Below are 16,807 nucleotides of genomic sequence, written 5' to 3' on the forward strand. Positions count from 1 at the left end.
ATGACTTATAGGCCTAACCAAAATTGGGACATCGGTACCCAACACTAATTGTGGTTGTTTCCCCCCAGTCGTTTCGCTCCCTGGGACTTTTAGTGTTGGGGATTAGAGTGTGATTCTGGGCAAAGTCTATATTCTCTTGTAGTCATATCATGAGTGAGATTTGAGACTTATTTCGGGAGTTATGTTGGTGTCTTGATATCAGTCATAAGCATCCAGGCCATGGCCATCTTTTGACACATCAACTGTCTGTGCAGTCGCATCAGACTACCTTGAGACCTAGGCAAAGTCACTTTTTTCTTGCATCACTTGGTCAAGTAAATGATTCTTTCCCAATTGTGGTGGGATTTTGGGCAGGATACTTGTGTGTTTATTTATTGGTCATCTTGGGTCGCTAAGATCATGGAGAGAGCACTTGTTTGCCTTGGTCATTAAATGATCTGGAGGTTGCCATTATAAAACTCCTCTGTTCCTTCCTTTCGTCTCCCCTTGTATGAGGCATGTGGTTGAGAATGATATTGGGCGAGTCAGTTGTCTTTCTTATTGATTTGTCATTTAGAGTGTCGCCTTGTGAAACCCATCTCTATTTGTCCATTCTACAAAAATATCAATTCTCGGTGTGGACGAAAACAGTCCCCAGGCATTAGCCTCAATTAACCGCCATGTGTCGACATTGTAGTGTGATGTGGTGACAATGATGAGCATGTTGAATTGATCTTGGTGGACTAGTTTATTGTGCTGTTATTTCTGACCTTTTTTTTCGGATAACTGATGAGATGAATGATTCAGAGCGGACAATTTTGTTAATGTTTATCCTCATCAGCGAAGGAGTAAAATATAGTTCTGGAGTCGCTACAGGTAAGGTCTCAAAATGGTTTGACCAAATTTGGCGAAAATTAAACCTACAATGATAAGTAACAAAAATGTCTTGATACCAATTAATTAGGATAAGGCTGCTGTTTAGACTAAGATGAACATCCAGTCATGATACCTTATCTGAGTGTAATCATTGGTTTTATGCTATTACACATTATTGACTTGATACTGTGAAACCATTCATTGCCAATTTTGTATTATGATGCACGCCCCACTAGTATGTGAATTTCATCCCCCAATCCCCTAATTATGATGCCCATTTATGAAGCGATCAACCAGTGTGACCTTTGTCTATCATATATCGGACCATTATCTAAGTTTGTAACTGTTGTTGAAACAAATATGTTATGTCTTGGCACACAAGTGGTTAAATTCAATAGTTGTTTTACGGCTATGTGACCGGACCAAATGGAATGTAAAATGCAAATTGAAGAGCAAATAGCCAGAGAACATGTATTAGCAAACGATTACAGGTTGCAATATCAATATTCTGTTCCTGGCGTGTTTTATAGTTGCATACTTTTGGCAAAGAGAAATATGACATTGGTAAATATTGAGAAATATATTTCAGTTGGTCGTGTTTTAATGTATAGGAGAGCATCGCCTTGAGAACCTGATTTTGTGCTGCAGGCTTTCTCTAATATCAGTTTTAATTATTCCTGACCAATAATTTTTTTTTTCTAAGAGCATACTGGTATATCTGAATTTTTGCGTGTTTCTTCTCTAATTATGCACATCACATGTTCTAAACTGTATTTTGCAAATGCCAGGGAAGAATGCTATCTCTTTTACAAAATGAGAATACATCATGGCTTGCCACAACTAAACTCTTGGTGTTTATCATGAACAAATCAGCATGCCTATTCTAAATAATATTAGTTATATCTCATCATTGTAAAAAAAAATGTGTCCTTCATAAGTTTGTCGATCTAATCCAAGCCTTGGGCGAAAAGGGTTAAATTCATTATCGAGACTAATCATTGTTAAAAACGTGTCCTTGGTAAGTTTATTAATCTGCTTAATCCAAGCCTGGGGCGAAAAGGGTTAAATTCATTATCGAGACTAATCATTGTTAAAAACGTGTCCTTGGTTAGTTTATTAATCTACTTAATCCAAGCCTGGGGCGAAAAGGGTTAAATTCAGTATGGAGACTTTGCGTTCTTCCAACATGATCAGATCAGGGCGATTATCTTTTCTGCGAAGCTGTAGTTTAATATGTTTTAAGAGTTATATGCTTATTAAAACATTCCAAGAACTTCCTAGGACATTTAGAATAGATTGATTATTGGTGACACCAGACCTGGTGAAAAAAGAGCACCAGTTTTGCTTCGAGGTAAACATTGTTGAATCTTTCATAAATAATATGAACGTTATTGCTAAAAGACTTGTTCAGTCTCCGTAATTCGTGAAATAATCTACTACGACCTTCATGTTGGAAACAATCATCACACTATTCTTCATTTTCTTACACGCCGTGCTGCACTATAACCAAACAACACAAGCAAAAATGCTTGTCAGACGTAAGTCTTACTTCAGCTTCTATCTGATCATCTACTCTGTGCTGCAGTGGTTTACAACTTCTTTTTATGTAAAATTTACATGCTTGGGCCATACCTAACCGGCCATACCTAAGAGTAACCGGCTAGTAATGCCATACCTACCAGTTTATTAATCTACTACTGTCGTCTACCAGTCTCATTACACCAAATCTGTTGAAAACGTGTCATCCTGGTAAGTTGGGTTTTTCTGTCCTGTAGTGGTAAACATCATATAGTTCATTTGAAGCTGTTCTAAGTTGTAGCCCAGAAAGATATGAATTTCTTCCCACCTATCTGATTGCCACCCTTTCTTACAAAACACTTCCCAAATAACACGGTACGGAAAGCTGCCCCCGATTGACAGTGAGTCGTTCTACTGATGTACAGGTTGGCCACGTACCCATCTTAGAAGAATATGTATTGCTATTTCAGATGTGGAAGTGATAGTGTTCAACGAACCTAACAATGTGGTGATGTTGATGGATGTCCAGGCAACACTCACATTTGAAGTGACGGTCAAGAATAACAATGCCAATACGGATATTAAGAAGGCAGCTGGTGCTGGGAAGGAGAACTTCCACCTCAAGTTTGTGCTCTCGGATGTTGATGTGCGTAACACTGGTACTGCCTCAAACATCCTTGGAATAGCAGCCTTTGACAATGCAGATGTGACAGTCAGCCCATCTAATGATGTCCAAGTTGGCCTCATAGCTGGGAGGACCAAGTTGCTTAAAGGCGCAGTGAAGGTCAAGATTCCAAATGATGCTACCAAGTGTGCTGGTATACGGTATCTTTGTGTTAACTCGTTGCCAAAGACCAATGAATATCCTGAGGACAAAACTCGGTTGTTGAATAATTGGAAATGTAAGGATGTGACGGACCAGGTGTCATGCGGGATAGGTGAGTGTAATAAATCAGGCAAACCTTGCCTGGGCTGCTACTAGCTGCTTCTTGAATCATGTCGCAAAATCTGCCATACCGCATATCGCCACCAATACAAAATGACGACTTGGAGTTGACAAGCAACTTTCACAAGTAGCCTTGTCAGCAAATCATTGGTTTTGGTCAGAAAAGTTTGGAAGTGTTGTTCAGTTTTAAATAGCACAATGCATGTTTTGCACCTGCTCAACGTAGCTCAAAGCTTATACAATGAAAGATGTATGCTATGCTAAATATTACCAAGGTTTGTTTTCATTGTGTCTCATCACTTTTCTCTCCCACCAGACGTTGAGGCTGTGTCCTTCACGACCTTACCAACTGCCTCAAGCCCGCTCGTTGGACCACTCGGAAAGAAAGGCATCGCATTCATCCTTCAGATAAGGAACAGGGCTAAGAGTGGCCCAGGTTATGATATTCCTGCAGTTTCATCTCCGAGAAAGAACTTTGCTCTGACATCATTTTACAGCACCGCAAGCATCCCAACTGCTACTCTGTTAGGTGTGAAAGCTAACACACTAACGATTTCAGACTCTGAGCTGAGGATTGGTCTGCCTGGGGTGAATGGGGCCGGTGCTACTACTCCCATCTCTGGTAGCATAGATTATGCAGCCATGACAGCTACGCACTGTCCAAATGCGAAATTCGTTTGTGTCAAAATTGTAGCAGCCGGCACAGCTTCTTATACTGAGGCAGCCGCCACCCTGACTGGCGTTGGAACCAATACGATTTGCCATTCACTTGCCGGAGTCCGAAGTTGCGCCCCGGGTAGGTTATAAAGGTAGCACATCATATGTGAATGTTCAGTGTGTTCATATTTTGTCGTAACCAAAGCCCTGTCGGTTTCTTTCATGATTTTTAATGAGAACGTCTGAAACAATCTGATGATCTGCCTGAGAAACTGTTTTCTCAGCCCTCACAGCTACTGAGAGTGCTGTAAAACACCAATGAATAGGTAAGAGGAAAAGTCCTTATCTAGCTGGAGGAAAAGTCCTCATATAGCTGACACATGTGGTGATGCTCGTAATTAGAGATAGTTTTGACAAGATATAGCATGGTGACGTTTTCTGTCTTCACAGACCCACAACCGAGCAGTCTTGTTCTCTCAACCAACCTAGCAGTTGGAAAAACCACAACGGCTTCCTTTACCATGAAGATAAAGAATGTGAAGACTACCCCTGTACTAGAAGATGTGATTTATCTCGCAGTGTCACCGAATTACAACTACAAGGTAACACGATTTTCAATGAATGATACACTTCATTCAAGTATAGATTTTGACCTTTATCCTATGTAAATACTGTCATATCCATGATTCAGCCTTGATCACATTGAGATTTGGAACACTTCACATTTCAGGTGGAACTGAAACTCTCAGATGTTGATATGAATGCTGCTGGTACGACAAATAGCCTCGGACTTCCATTGATCCCAACCACCTTGTCCGACACGGACCGCCGCAAAGCCCTTGGTCTCAACACCGCTGCAGAAATATCCGTCTCGGGCACTGCGGTGATTCCGCTCACCTCTTCAGCATGTGAGGCCGTTAGGTGGCTCTGCGCTTTCCTATGGCCAGGCTCTGGTGCAGGTTATTTGGACTCTTCATCGGTTGTCACTCCCAAAGATCTGAAGCCCAATACCACATGTGTCGACATACTAAACAAGAAAGGTTGCACACCAGGTAAGTACCACATTCTCTTTCATATCAGGAATTCATTTCCTTTATGTATGGGGGGTTGCTGGTCATAATGCCATCAGGTCTCATTTATCACACACTTCTGAATGTTGATTTTGGTGAAATATTAAAATTTTCCTCAGATATCAGAGAAGAATGAGTAGAATGAGAACCAACCTTGCCTCGGGGAATGTGCATTCTATTTCCTTTAATCGAGGAGTGCTTGATTCCTTTTGCAGATCTTTCTGTCTTGACATGGTCCATTACACCTCCATCCACCCCAGACCCCCTGAGGTACATCCAAGATGTTTGGCAAGACGTGGCCTTCACACTCGACATCAAGAATATCGCAACTGGGGCAAACTCGGGCATTCCGCTTGCCAAGACTTGGAACTACGCTGTCGATATCAGACTCACCGACAAAGATCTTGCACTCTATGCGGCTACAGTTACAAACACCAAGGCATTCCTCTACAAGCCTTCCGCTGCTAATGCAGGAAACCTAAAGGCCGCCCTGCCTGTAGGAAGTACATTGTCACTTGGAGGAACTGTGCGGGTATCGCTGGAAAAGACAAAATGCAATGATCTCAAGTACATATGTGCTGTTATTGAACACAATGCCTTACTGTTTGGCGACAAAGATACTACAAATAACCACAAGTGCATCGATATTTCTGCAGTAAAAGTGTGTTCCCCAGGTAAGTCTAGCAATTGTGCCTGACCAAGTTGAAAAAAGAGAAACACATTTTGTCAATGTTGAAAAACTTCCTTTGTTACATCCAATACGAATAAGATAAAGAACATGAGAATTTTGAGCTTGAAAACAGGCAACTCTATTCTTTCTACAAAATATATATTTGACTGAAATATTCGTCTTATCTTTTCAGATGTCTCCATTTCAACCTTTGCTGGGAAACCAACTACTGCTGTGCAATATATAAAGGACTCGAAAGCCAGTGCCTTTAAATTCGACATTGTATGGCAAAATGTTGCTCCAGCACATTCTGGGAACGACATCTTGCCCCCTCCAACCAAACCTGCGGGGAGCAACAACTTTCAACTCAAAATGGCCTTCTCTGATGTGGATGTTGGGTCCGGGAAATTGGATACTCTTGCAATCGGGAAACTATCGCATAAAGTACAATTCCCTGAGAGCCTGGCGGCGCAGACGCAGACTGTTACGAAGACGGACCAGACGTATGCCCCGACTACTAGCCCTGCGGACGAGTTGATCATACCTCAGGTCAAATGTTCCAAAGTTAATTACTTGTGCGTCTATATCTCCGAGGGTGATAACGCTCAGTACCTTGATGTCGATGACTCTAACAACTTTAGGTGCATCAGTTTAATCACGGGAAATATCAAGAAGAACTGCAGGCCAGGTGAGTATTTAAAAAGAGTAGAAAATCACATCCTTTATCGAGCAAAGTAAATTTTTTTTAAATCTTTGAAATTAGCCCTGCATTCCCCTTTCCTACAGCAAAAAATGGCAGCCAAAATCATTTTCAACATCACTTGATGGTATATGCCCCTTTCTTATAACCAAAATTGACAGACAGGACGGTTCATTCACATGAACAATGTGATAAGTGGTTTCACAAAATGATGTTTTTGGAGAAACAAAATAGTGCAACATGTATCCCTGTGAAACCAATGTATGTGATGTTTGACTATTGTCTTTCCAGTTTTTGATAATCTCCCAAACACTGCCACTGTAAATGAAAACGAAGCTATCGGGCTATCGGTGTTCACAGTGAAGGGATCACAAGGAGACGTTGGGGTACCGAGTGCCCTTCAGTACACCATTACCACCTTTAACGCAGAGTTTCAGATCAATCCCGGTAGTAAGTATATGTTTCTGTACCTTTGTTGGGATGTCATCATGGTTATGAAGGGGAAGGTGCAAGGACGTTAATTCCTTCTCGTGCGAAGAAACCACCAGCACATTTAGGAGACAATGTCTGGGATCAGCCAGAAGATCCAGAAGAGGCTTTGAAGTTCCTTGACCAGGAGTTTGGGGCTATAGATTTAGAAATAGACAGCCTCAAGGTAGAAGTTAAAAATCTCGTTAAGAAGCAAGGTAGTCGATCTAAAATTAGGCTTCCTTCGATGTGTCAGTTCGGCAGCTTCTAGGCATACTTGTCTGTGGAGCCTTTCGACGAAACATTCCAAACCGTCATCTTCTTCCCACCGGTCAAGATACCGGACTAGTAGCTTATCCGGTATTTTCTGCTGAACAACTGTGTACAACGACGAGCATCCAACGAGTTCTTGTGTTCGGCCAAGGTCTGCAAACTTCGCCACGATGTCACATAACTTGTTGGACAAATCTTCTAAACCTTTCGTATCATGATCATCCACAGCTGGTGACGAGATGATATTGTCCATCTGTTGTTGAAGAAGCCGCTTGTCTCCCCCATATCGTTGTTCTGACTTGAACAAAGCCATTTGGTATTGTGAGTCGGTGTAGCCCAGCTGTTCAACCATTTGTGCAGGATGACCATTCAAACAAGACTTCAGGATCACCATCTTATAACGAACTGGAACAAACTGCTGATGTACAAAAATGTCGAACAGAGCTCTCCAGTCATGGTACTTCTCATGCTTCCCATCAAACTTCGGCAACTGAGGTTTTGCAATTCCCTGGAAAAGTTGACGAAGATCTTTATATTCTTCGAACGTGTGAGATAACTTCTCAGGGGAAAGTGAGAACTGCGTGGGCAGACCAAAAGGACTTCCAGATGGCGACACTTTCTTCTGTTGAGGCGTCTTCATTCTTCTGTCTGGGCGTGGTCGATTACTCAGGTGTCTGGTGACGATTGACAACTGGTGTGGCATCTCACCCTCATCATCTAACAGAGCTGCTTCTAAAGCTGATCTCTCCGCTTCATCTTCCATCTTCTTGATGGTTAACTGGTGTTCAGCTTCCTTTATCTTCATCTCTTTGGTGAAGGTCTCCTTTTCCTGCTTTACTCGCAGAGTGGCAATTTCTGACTTGATAGCCGCTTCTCGTGATCTCTGAGATTTTGAAGATGAAGAGGATACGCTGCTACGATCCTGCGTTCTTCTTTGCTTGAAGTCTAGCATAACTGGCTCTGGCACTGGCAGTCTTTGCTTGTCCCCGGTCTAGAAGTAGCGGCCGTCTGGTCAACCCAATCATCTACTTCAGGCTTTCTACGTTGGCTGCTTGAAGTTTTGTGACTGCTATCTCTAGATTCACCCTCTCTATCTGCCGCCTCAACTTCTTCCTCATCACCACTCGATGTCGAATTGGAACAATCTCCTACGTCTTCCAGCTCTCGAGACCAATGAACTGCAACATCTGCCTTACCTCCAATCTTCTTGGGATCAGCTTCAACAACGTCCGAAGGAGCATCGGTCTTATCTCTTGCGTCCAGATAAATAGAAGCGGAGTCATCAAGTTCTGCAAGAGATACCTTCAAACACTTACAGTAACCGATAATCTTCAGCTTCTCACTTTCAGGCGACACGTGCAGCATCATCTGTTTGCCAACATTTTCGAGTTGACCATATTTCTCAAATATTGTTATAAGTCCTACTCTAATTTTAGATCGACTACCTTGCTTGTTGCTGGTAACTGGCGTGTTTCCTACTAACGTTGAAATGGACAGATTGGCTGCAGTAGAGTTCAATCCCAAAGCATCAGCTATCTCTTGTCGCAAATATGAACAGTCAGAACCATCGTCTAAAAACGCGTTGATGAGGACCGACTTTCCATTTGGCTTCGCAATTCCGACTGGAATCAATCGCAATGCTACTCTAGTGACTTTCACCTTGCCATCCGGTGTCACACCAAAAGCGGAACATCCGCTCTTGTTACTCGATTGATGATTAGAGTCGCCTCTGGCTGTGAAATTGGTGTTTGGCGTTTCGGACTTCTTCTTGTAATGCAAATCTCGGTGATGCGTCTAGCCACAGTTGTCGATATCACAATTTCGCTCGGATTTGCAGGTACTGCCAAGATGATTATCTCTCAGACATCTATAACATAACTTTTCCCTCTTGGCCACTTCCCATCTCTGGTTCACTCGGCTCTGGCGCCACTCCTTGCAGTCCACCAATCTGTGAGATCTTTGGCACATCGGACATTTCAGCCTGGAAGTAGTAGATGACTCTGCTGTAGTCGTAGCTACTGCTTGAGTGTTGGTTACTAACTCTCTGTTTCCTTCTTTTTACAGCTGGTGAAATTAGAACTAAACAAAGTTTCAGCTATGAAACCAAGGCTCAGTATCTAGTCCAAGTCACAGTTACCGACGGTACCACAGGTGACCCACTGTACACTGCCACTTCTACCTTAACCATCAACATAAAGGATGTCAACGACAAACCTGTGTTTGATGCCAAGTATCCTTTCACCATCAATCCTGCCATCCCAGAGAATAAGGCAGCAGTTGTCCATACCATGACCTACACGGACCAGGACTTACCCAAACAGACGATGCTGTGGTCCATTGATGTCAAACCATCTGTTTTGCCTGCAGCACCCTTTGCCATTAACCCGACTGGAACAGGTAAGAAAGGAATTGAAAATATCAACTGTGGGGGGGGGGGGGCTACTTCAACACTTTTGTTTTAAGAAAAGGAACATATGTTTGAGGCGGCCTAATGTTTTTACACGTTCCAATAAACCTTTGCTTTTGTTTTCTTTTAAAATTGCTTACATCTCACTCTGCGTCGTCATTTCAGCTGGTATCATCAGTATCATGAACCCAGGTCTAAATTTCGAAGCGGCAGCACCACCGACTTACACCTTAACCATTCATATGAAGGACAAAGGCGTGCCGCCCCAGACAGCCACACCAGCAATCATCATTGTACCGTGCTCTGATGTTCCAGAACTTCCCACTATTCAGAATCTACCAAAGACAATATCTCTGTACGAGACGGACAACAATAATTATGATACTCATATTTTTACGGTGTCGGCAACTGATCCTGATGCGGGAACTTCACTGAAATATTACATAAACCCGCAGCCATTTGATGGCAAATTCAAGCAGGACCCAAAGGATGGTAAGATTATCTTTACAGCATTAAGTAATATGGAATCCGATTGACTTTTTGCTTCCCTATGATGCAGTTTGTTACGTATGTTTGTATTTTGTGTCATTGCTGTGAGCTCTCGTCGTTGTGAGATCTGCAAAATAATTTTCATTTTGAAGATCGATTATACACAGTATCTGTTGACCCTTGTAGGTTGGACGCTTTCATTTTCAGGTTCAAACATCCAATACGTAAAATCTCCCAACTTCGATCACGAGACAACCAGTCAATACCAGATTACAGTGATAGTCAGTGATGGTAAAACGGCTCCTGTGAGCGCCATATTGACCGTGAAGATCCTCAACAATACGTACGGTGACAGTCCGCTCTTTACGAATGTGCACTGGCCAGGCGCCGTTTCTGTAAATGAGGACCAGGCCCTTGAAAGCACTCTTTTACTGGTGAGGTGAACATCATCATCATCATCAAACACTTCAAACGTGTACATTGACATAATGGATAACAAACATATATTGTGCCTGTCTACTTATATGAATTAGTCAACAGAATATGTATATTGATACTTTTTTTGAAAATATTTTTCAGGTGTTTGCCATTGATCCAGATAATCGTCCGCTTGCTTTCAGTCATCTTGTGAAGCCTTTCAGTGGACAAGCCAAATTTGGAGTAGACAGTAGTAAGTTGCTTCCTTCATCATCCCTGTCGCTCCCTTTAGAAAGACAGACTAGGATGACGAACAGACTGCCTCAGTCAAGCCGACTAGATAAAATTACCTGACCAAGAATGATTGAAAACTATAAGTAATGCATTACTTATGTTAAGACAGACATAAACAGACATTAAAGCAATCTCATTTCATTTTCAGGTGGTCGTTTTTATTCAGCGCATACCCCTGACTTCGACTATGAGGTAGTAAAGCTCTACACAGTGGTTATCAAGGTGTGTGCGTCGGCCAACTGTACAACGAAAGACATCACCGTGAATGTTGTTGATAAGAATGACCCGCCCATATGTTCTCCAAGCTCCTTGCATGTCACAACACCAGAAATAGGCACATATGTAAGTGGACATTCATTTCAGCGCGACGCTAACTTCACCAATGCAGGCACATTATAATAAATATGAGGTTCTTCTTCTTATAAAAACATGTACTGATCAAAAATGGAAATCATTTTACTGTCGTATTCCTTATATCTTTTTCTCATGATAAATGTTGCGTAATACTAATCTACAAGTGTGCCAATTTTTTCTTCTTGTTCATTCTAAAATTGTCAAATACGTGTATCTCATTCCCTTGCTTTGGCCATTACAGAAACATGATGACTTATACTTCTTACTTCAGAATCCTTGGAAACTGTTCACCGCCACGGACCAGGATGGTGGAACTTTGACCTACGTGAAGATTACAAAAAACCTGGCATTCCAAGGCAGATTTACCATCGATAATACAGGTCTAATCAATCTGACGGGCATTAACTACGAAACGCTGAAAAGCCCAATATTTGGAAGTAAGTCAGGGCGAGAAAAAGAACATTGCATGTGTAAGAGCACCTTCCGTCATTTTTCTTTACCTTTTCACATTAGCATTAGTAGCCTTTCGATATTGGTAGTGCAATGTACGCTGTTGACTTTATAAGACTTTAATAGTGACATGAGTCTAAGGATTCATTTTCATATTCAGTTCTGAAGGGGACAGTTCAAGATGTAACTCTTACTGCTTACTTTTGCAGTGTTCTATGTGTCAGATGCTGGCGGTTTGACATGTTACTTTGCCCTAACCGTCCATATAACCGACATCAATGAAAGGCCATCGTTTACCAAGACCGCATATACAGCAACAGTCACAGAAGGGTCTACACAGGGTACTAGTCTAACCGTCGTCACGGCAAAGGATCCAGATATCGGAGAAAACGGTATCTTACGATTTTATGTCGATCCTTTGGATGCGAATATGGCATACAACTATTTCCAGACCGTAAAGATAACAGCCACGATTGCCCACTTGAGCGTCCAGAGCCCTATTGATAGAGAGGCGATGATTGGGAATACCATGACCTTCAAAATCTACGTTGAGGACAAGGGCAAGCTGAGGGACACCGCAACAGTCACTGTAACAGTCAACAACATAAACGACAACAGGCCAACATTCTTGAAAGGTTTCTACAACTTCGAGATAATGTATAATGATGTTGTTGGGAAGGAGGTTGGTTTGGTTTCCTGTACCGATAAAGATGTTTGTAAGTTTGCGTATAATTGGCCCTCTCTTACGGCAGGATTTACATAGAGATCACGTTTTCATTGGTCATTTTTGACATGAAGAATGAACTAGTCATATCAAAAGAGCGGGCTAGATGCGATTCATGCCGTCACTTTTTTGCCACACTTTTGCTTTTCTGTTCTATCACCACCCTTTGCCCATAGTACAATATTTAACTTAATTGATTACAGTTTACAATACCGTTAGTTACCTATGGCTCCAGGACCAACAGAAAGATAACTTTACCATGGGCAGGTCTACGGGAAAGATCGCTTCTGCTGTGACACCACTGGACCCAGACCGGGAATATGTCCTTATTGCTCAGTGTCAGGACAATGATCCTGTGAAGATTGAGACTTCATTGTGAGCATAATGTTAACACTTTTTAAACAAAGTGGAAGAATCCTAACTAAATGTATTCATAGTCTTTCAAAAATAACACATTGTGGTTGGTTCATTTCCTAATGTAACAGCATCAATGTGGTCCTTGAATTCGGCTTTTGACGAACAACCTTGAGCGGTATATGAGTTGGCAACGGTACCTCAACGGATTTTCACTTGGGACGGGAAAATGTTGGTGTGCTCGGTTATAAGTGCATGGAAGTGGCAAAACATGTTCTGTGTTAGCATGTAGGGCCTACTGCTATATGGTTCTCGTTTCCTTCTCCCCAGGACCCAGGCCATTCGTGTTGACACCTACATCGGTTGGAAGGTACTGACAAACTGGACGACAGCACATAGCCCAGCTTACTACAAAATAAAGGCAAATCTTGATAGTTTCCTCACAGCAGCTAGTTCTCTCTGTACTCCATGTGTTGCAAAGCTGCATTCCATCGTTGACAGCAAAAGGTAAGTGCAATGATACTGGAACATGTATATTTATCATTTCTCATATTGCCAAAATTATTGGTTATTGGTCTGTTTCCGTTCTATCTGTAATGGCATTCAATAATTGTCTTCAGTCATTTTTGGCTGTAGCCGTTGGTTAACTCGAGATAAACTGATCTCAGTGATATTGAAAGTTTTCGGCCCAGGGTTTCTGGACTTGGTCGTAGTTCATTGAAGTTGACGAAGAAGGATTATTCTTTAGCCTTTGTTTATGCTTTGTCATTCAGCTGCGCTTGCAAAATAAACCAAAAGTCGAGGTATGTTCATCTGATGAGTGTGTTTTTCACGTTATGTTCGTTGTTTATCGTAAACGTGATAACTGTTTGTCTGTTCCGTGTTTGTCCAAATGATCACTGCTTGTCGCTTTTACAATCTGGAGTGCAGTGGATTGAAAATCGCTGTTATGCTAATCATTGCTTACAAATCAGAAAACTCGACAATTACATGAACTACGTTGTATATTATGTTGCAGTGGTGCCATCCTTATCCTGTACTTCCTGAAAGACTCCTCAACGGACAAGATAGGCAACATAGGGAAGGAGAAAGTCTTCTTCACAGCCAGCCACATCGTGAGGGCATACACCAAGGACAACCTCGAGGAACCCGCCAGCTCAATCACGGCAAATGCGAAGTTTGCCACCCACAAGGTCACATCAATTACAAGATATGGTGACGAGCCAGTCGTGACGGATTGGATGCTGGATACCATTGGTGGAAATATCGTCCTTGGCCTCATTATGAGCTTGGGGCTGATCCTTGGAATAGTTACTTCCTTATGCATCGCCAAAAGATTTGGCAAAAGTACAATGGCAATGAAGTGTGTATATTTGTTATATATTTTGATTGACTCAGTTTGGTCGCAACCAATAAAATGTTGATCAAAATCTATTTTGTGTCACCTTGGAAAGTTTGATGGCTATAATGCAGTGATTGTATAAGTCAAATTTGTTGTGCTTTTGCACCATTGTATCAATCAGATTATTAAAACTGGCATGCATACTTTATCCTTTAGCCAACGGCTGGACGATCCACAAGCCCCTTACAAACGAAAGATGGGCAGGGTTCAACCCCATGACAGACCAACATCACAATCTCGTGAAGCGTCCACTGTGTCCGTGTCTCATGTCAAGGTCATGAATGACATCCCCTGCAGGCCACCTCCGTCCATCCCACATCACCAAGCTGCGGACGAGGGGAAATACAACAACCCATCTCCTAGGCTTTACACTGCTCCAAATGAACCCATTTATCAGCAAACGCCACGTAAGTATTTTGAAGGGGAATTATAGGCGGTAGCTAAATAATCGAATTGGTGGTTTTCAAGTGACTGATATGCGCAGATGTCCTTGGCAAGACAACCTAAATCCTGACCCCCTCCTAAGTTCTAAACATACTGGCACCACCTATACTCCATAGGAAATTATTTCTGGAGCAATAATTCTGGAGTGATAGCATGTTTGGAGAAACGTCTTTGCTTTGGAGAGGGTCGGCAGACAGCTCGCATCAAACGCACACATAGCTGAAAGAAATTAGCAAAACACCGATTTTAAAGCCACTTTTCTTCTTTTGTTCCAGCATTTACACCTCCGGCCGACTTTTTCAATGAAGTGAATAGGAGATTTCTGATCAGACCGGGAAAGTTCAAAACAGCACTCTGATGAATTAACACATTCGCAACAAGAGACTGTTGGCTGGTTTCTTCTTTAAACCATGTTTTATTCACAACAGTGTTCAGAAATGGAATTGATAAACGTCGCTCTTGTCAGGAAGAGTCATTTTGAAATTGAAGCCTTTGTGATCAATGACAGTTTTCGGAATGGAGCCAACTGAAGACAGTCCTTTCGTACCACATATATATTTCACTATACTATCCAATGAGAGCATGTTCTCTTTTCTCAAAAAATGCTGTTTTTTGTCAATACATGACATTTTATTAGATGATTGCGGAAATAACTTGTTGAATACTCATTTTGTACATAACATTACCCGTGCCAAACATTAAAAGAGGTCGTCTGTTTATAATTTTCTTCTGGAGAGAACGAATGCTTAAGTGGAGCTGGATCGTGTAAATAAGGGTAGATAGGTTTGATGGATATACCATGGAGTGTTATACTGAATATTCAAAAGTGGTAAATTAATGGTTTTTCATAGTGGGAGTGGTGCAGCAAATACATAGACTACGATCAATGTGATGTTCATGTATGATGTCATTATAAACATAAGCACCAGTCACCTGTGTGATGGAGTTGGCAACTCCCTCCGATTGTGTAGGTTTCCTCCTACAGAACAAGGCGCCACCTGTCATCCTCGGAATGTACAATAATAAAGAGTTCGCAAAATGAAACTTAGTTTGTTCTTATTTGCCTGTTGGGACACCGACACTCATTGCAACTTTTGACTACAGCCATTGTGCTTTCTTTGTATGTTAGTCACCTGAAGGTGGCCAATATGACCTGCATGTTCCTCCCTATAGTCCCCCTTTAAGTCAAAAACTATTGAGACCAATAAGAGTGTCAGAAATCTAGTAAACTTGCTCTCACTTCAGGTCAACCTGAACGCAAAGAAAATGATTGATTGATTGATTGAACTGTTCTTTAGGAGTTATTCTACAACATCAAACGTCAAGCAAGTTCAAAAACCGATATCGACATAAAGTCGTTTATCATATCAATGTACAATTTAGTAATAATAATATTATGACTTCTTCTCTGGATACCGCCTTTTGTGAAATGAAAAGTGTTCCCGCTGACTTGCACCGAATACAACCTACGGTTGTAGGTCATCCACATGTGGGCAGCTATTCTCGAGAGTTCACCGTCGAATTCAAAGGAACATTGCCTACCCATGGGGTATGGTCCCGTGGAAAGACATTTCGTCTGAGCTGACGTGATATCAATCATCATTTGATATAGTTGAATATTCTACAGCATTGTATTTTCCATGCCTCCCGTCACGTTACTGGTATTTGAATTGACCTGTGGCACATTGACCGTTGGAATTGCGCAGTCTGGTAACATCAGCGCCTGTTACCTCTGAGGCCCCGGGTTCGACCCCTTGTCGATCCAGGTACATTCCTGTGATGGAGAGGACGAATCTCTTTGACAGGAATCTTAGCTTTTCCCCTACCTTGTATAACAATCGCCCGATATTGTTTGTAGAGTTGATAATGTCGACACGTAGCTGACGCTCAACTCTCAACACGATATTTCACAGAGGCCAAGCCACCTTTAAGTTCAAGTTGAACGCCTTTACTTCTTTTTCAATGTGAACAGGCGCATCTACCGCCTGCCTGATACTCCATGGATCAGAAAACAATCGAGCTCACTCAAGCTATTTCAATAGGCTGGCTTATTTGCAGAAAAGTAACGTAATAGTCGTATATGAGTATAAAGAGGGGAACCTGTACGGAGCAAGGTATCTGCTCGAGAGCGGTTTTAAAAGAAGGGAGCTTTTTTGGAAAAAGATCCGCCTCATATCCGCCTCGACAAACAAAGTGTTTAAAAGTTTATGTGTAAGAAATTACAATTTAGATGGCTCACAAGTGGATATCACTCACTTCGAACTACGCCGGCCATGTGTAGGTGATGGGTGCGCGCTGACACAGTAGATATTCTA

At 41.9% G+C, this 16,807-nt stretch overlaps 1 protein-coding gene across 3 annotated transcripts; it reads left to right on the forward strand.

Annotated features, from left to right (window-relative positions):
* The first annotated feature begins 2 nt into the window (after positions 1-2).
* LOC135485573 (uncharacterized) lies at positions 3-15,524 on the forward strand. 3 transcript variants are annotated; one of them, XM_064767733.1, is made up of 21 exons: positions 3-855; positions 2,844-3,311; positions 3,636-4,115; positions 4,427-4,578; positions 4,707-5,028; positions 5,262-5,720; positions 5,910-6,404; positions 6,708-6,866; positions 9,222-9,554; positions 9,730-10,056; positions 10,261-10,487; positions 10,633-10,723; positions 10,913-11,106; positions 11,390-11,555; positions 11,778-12,284; positions 12,496-12,667; positions 12,977-13,153; positions 13,420-13,449; positions 13,665-14,009; positions 14,205-14,455; positions 14,768-15,524. In XM_064767733.1, the coding sequence occupies exons 1-21, from the start codon at positions 774-776 to the stop codon at positions 14,848-14,850; spliced, it is 5,520 nt and encodes a 1,839-aa protein (XP_064623803.1). In that variant the 5' UTR covers positions 3-773; the 3' UTR covers positions 14,851-15,524. The 3 variants fall into 3 exon arrangements, with proteins under 3 accessions (XP_064623803.1, XP_064623804.1, XP_064623805.1); XM_064767735.1 differs by lacking the exon at positions 3-855 and adding an exon at positions 1,826-2,206; XM_064767734.1 differs by lacking the exon at positions 13,420-13,449 and having other exon boundaries at positions 4-855.
* The last annotated feature ends 1,283 nt before the right edge of the window (positions 15,525-16,807 follow it).

Source organism: Lineus longissimus, chromosome 3, assembly GCF_910592395.1.
Source record: "Lineus longissimus chromosome 3, tnLinLong1.2, whole genome shotgun sequence".
In the NCBI taxonomy this organism is placed as follows: domain Eukaryota; kingdom Metazoa; phylum Nemertea; class Pilidiophora; order Heteronemertea; family Lineidae; genus Lineus; species Lineus longissimus.

Coding starts and splice junctions, on each gene's coding strand:
- LOC135485573 (XM_064767733.1), top strand. CDS start 774: ATGAATGATTCAGAGCGGACAATTTTGTTAATGTTTATCCTCATCAGC. Junction 9,555..9,729: donor CATTAACCCGACTGGAACAG/GTAAGAAAGGAA, acceptor TCGTCATTTCAG/CTGGTATCATCAGTATCATG. Junction 13,450..13,664: donor AAAATAAACCAAAAGTCGAG/GTATGTTCATCT, acceptor ATTATGTTGCAG/TGGTGCCATCCTTATCCTGT.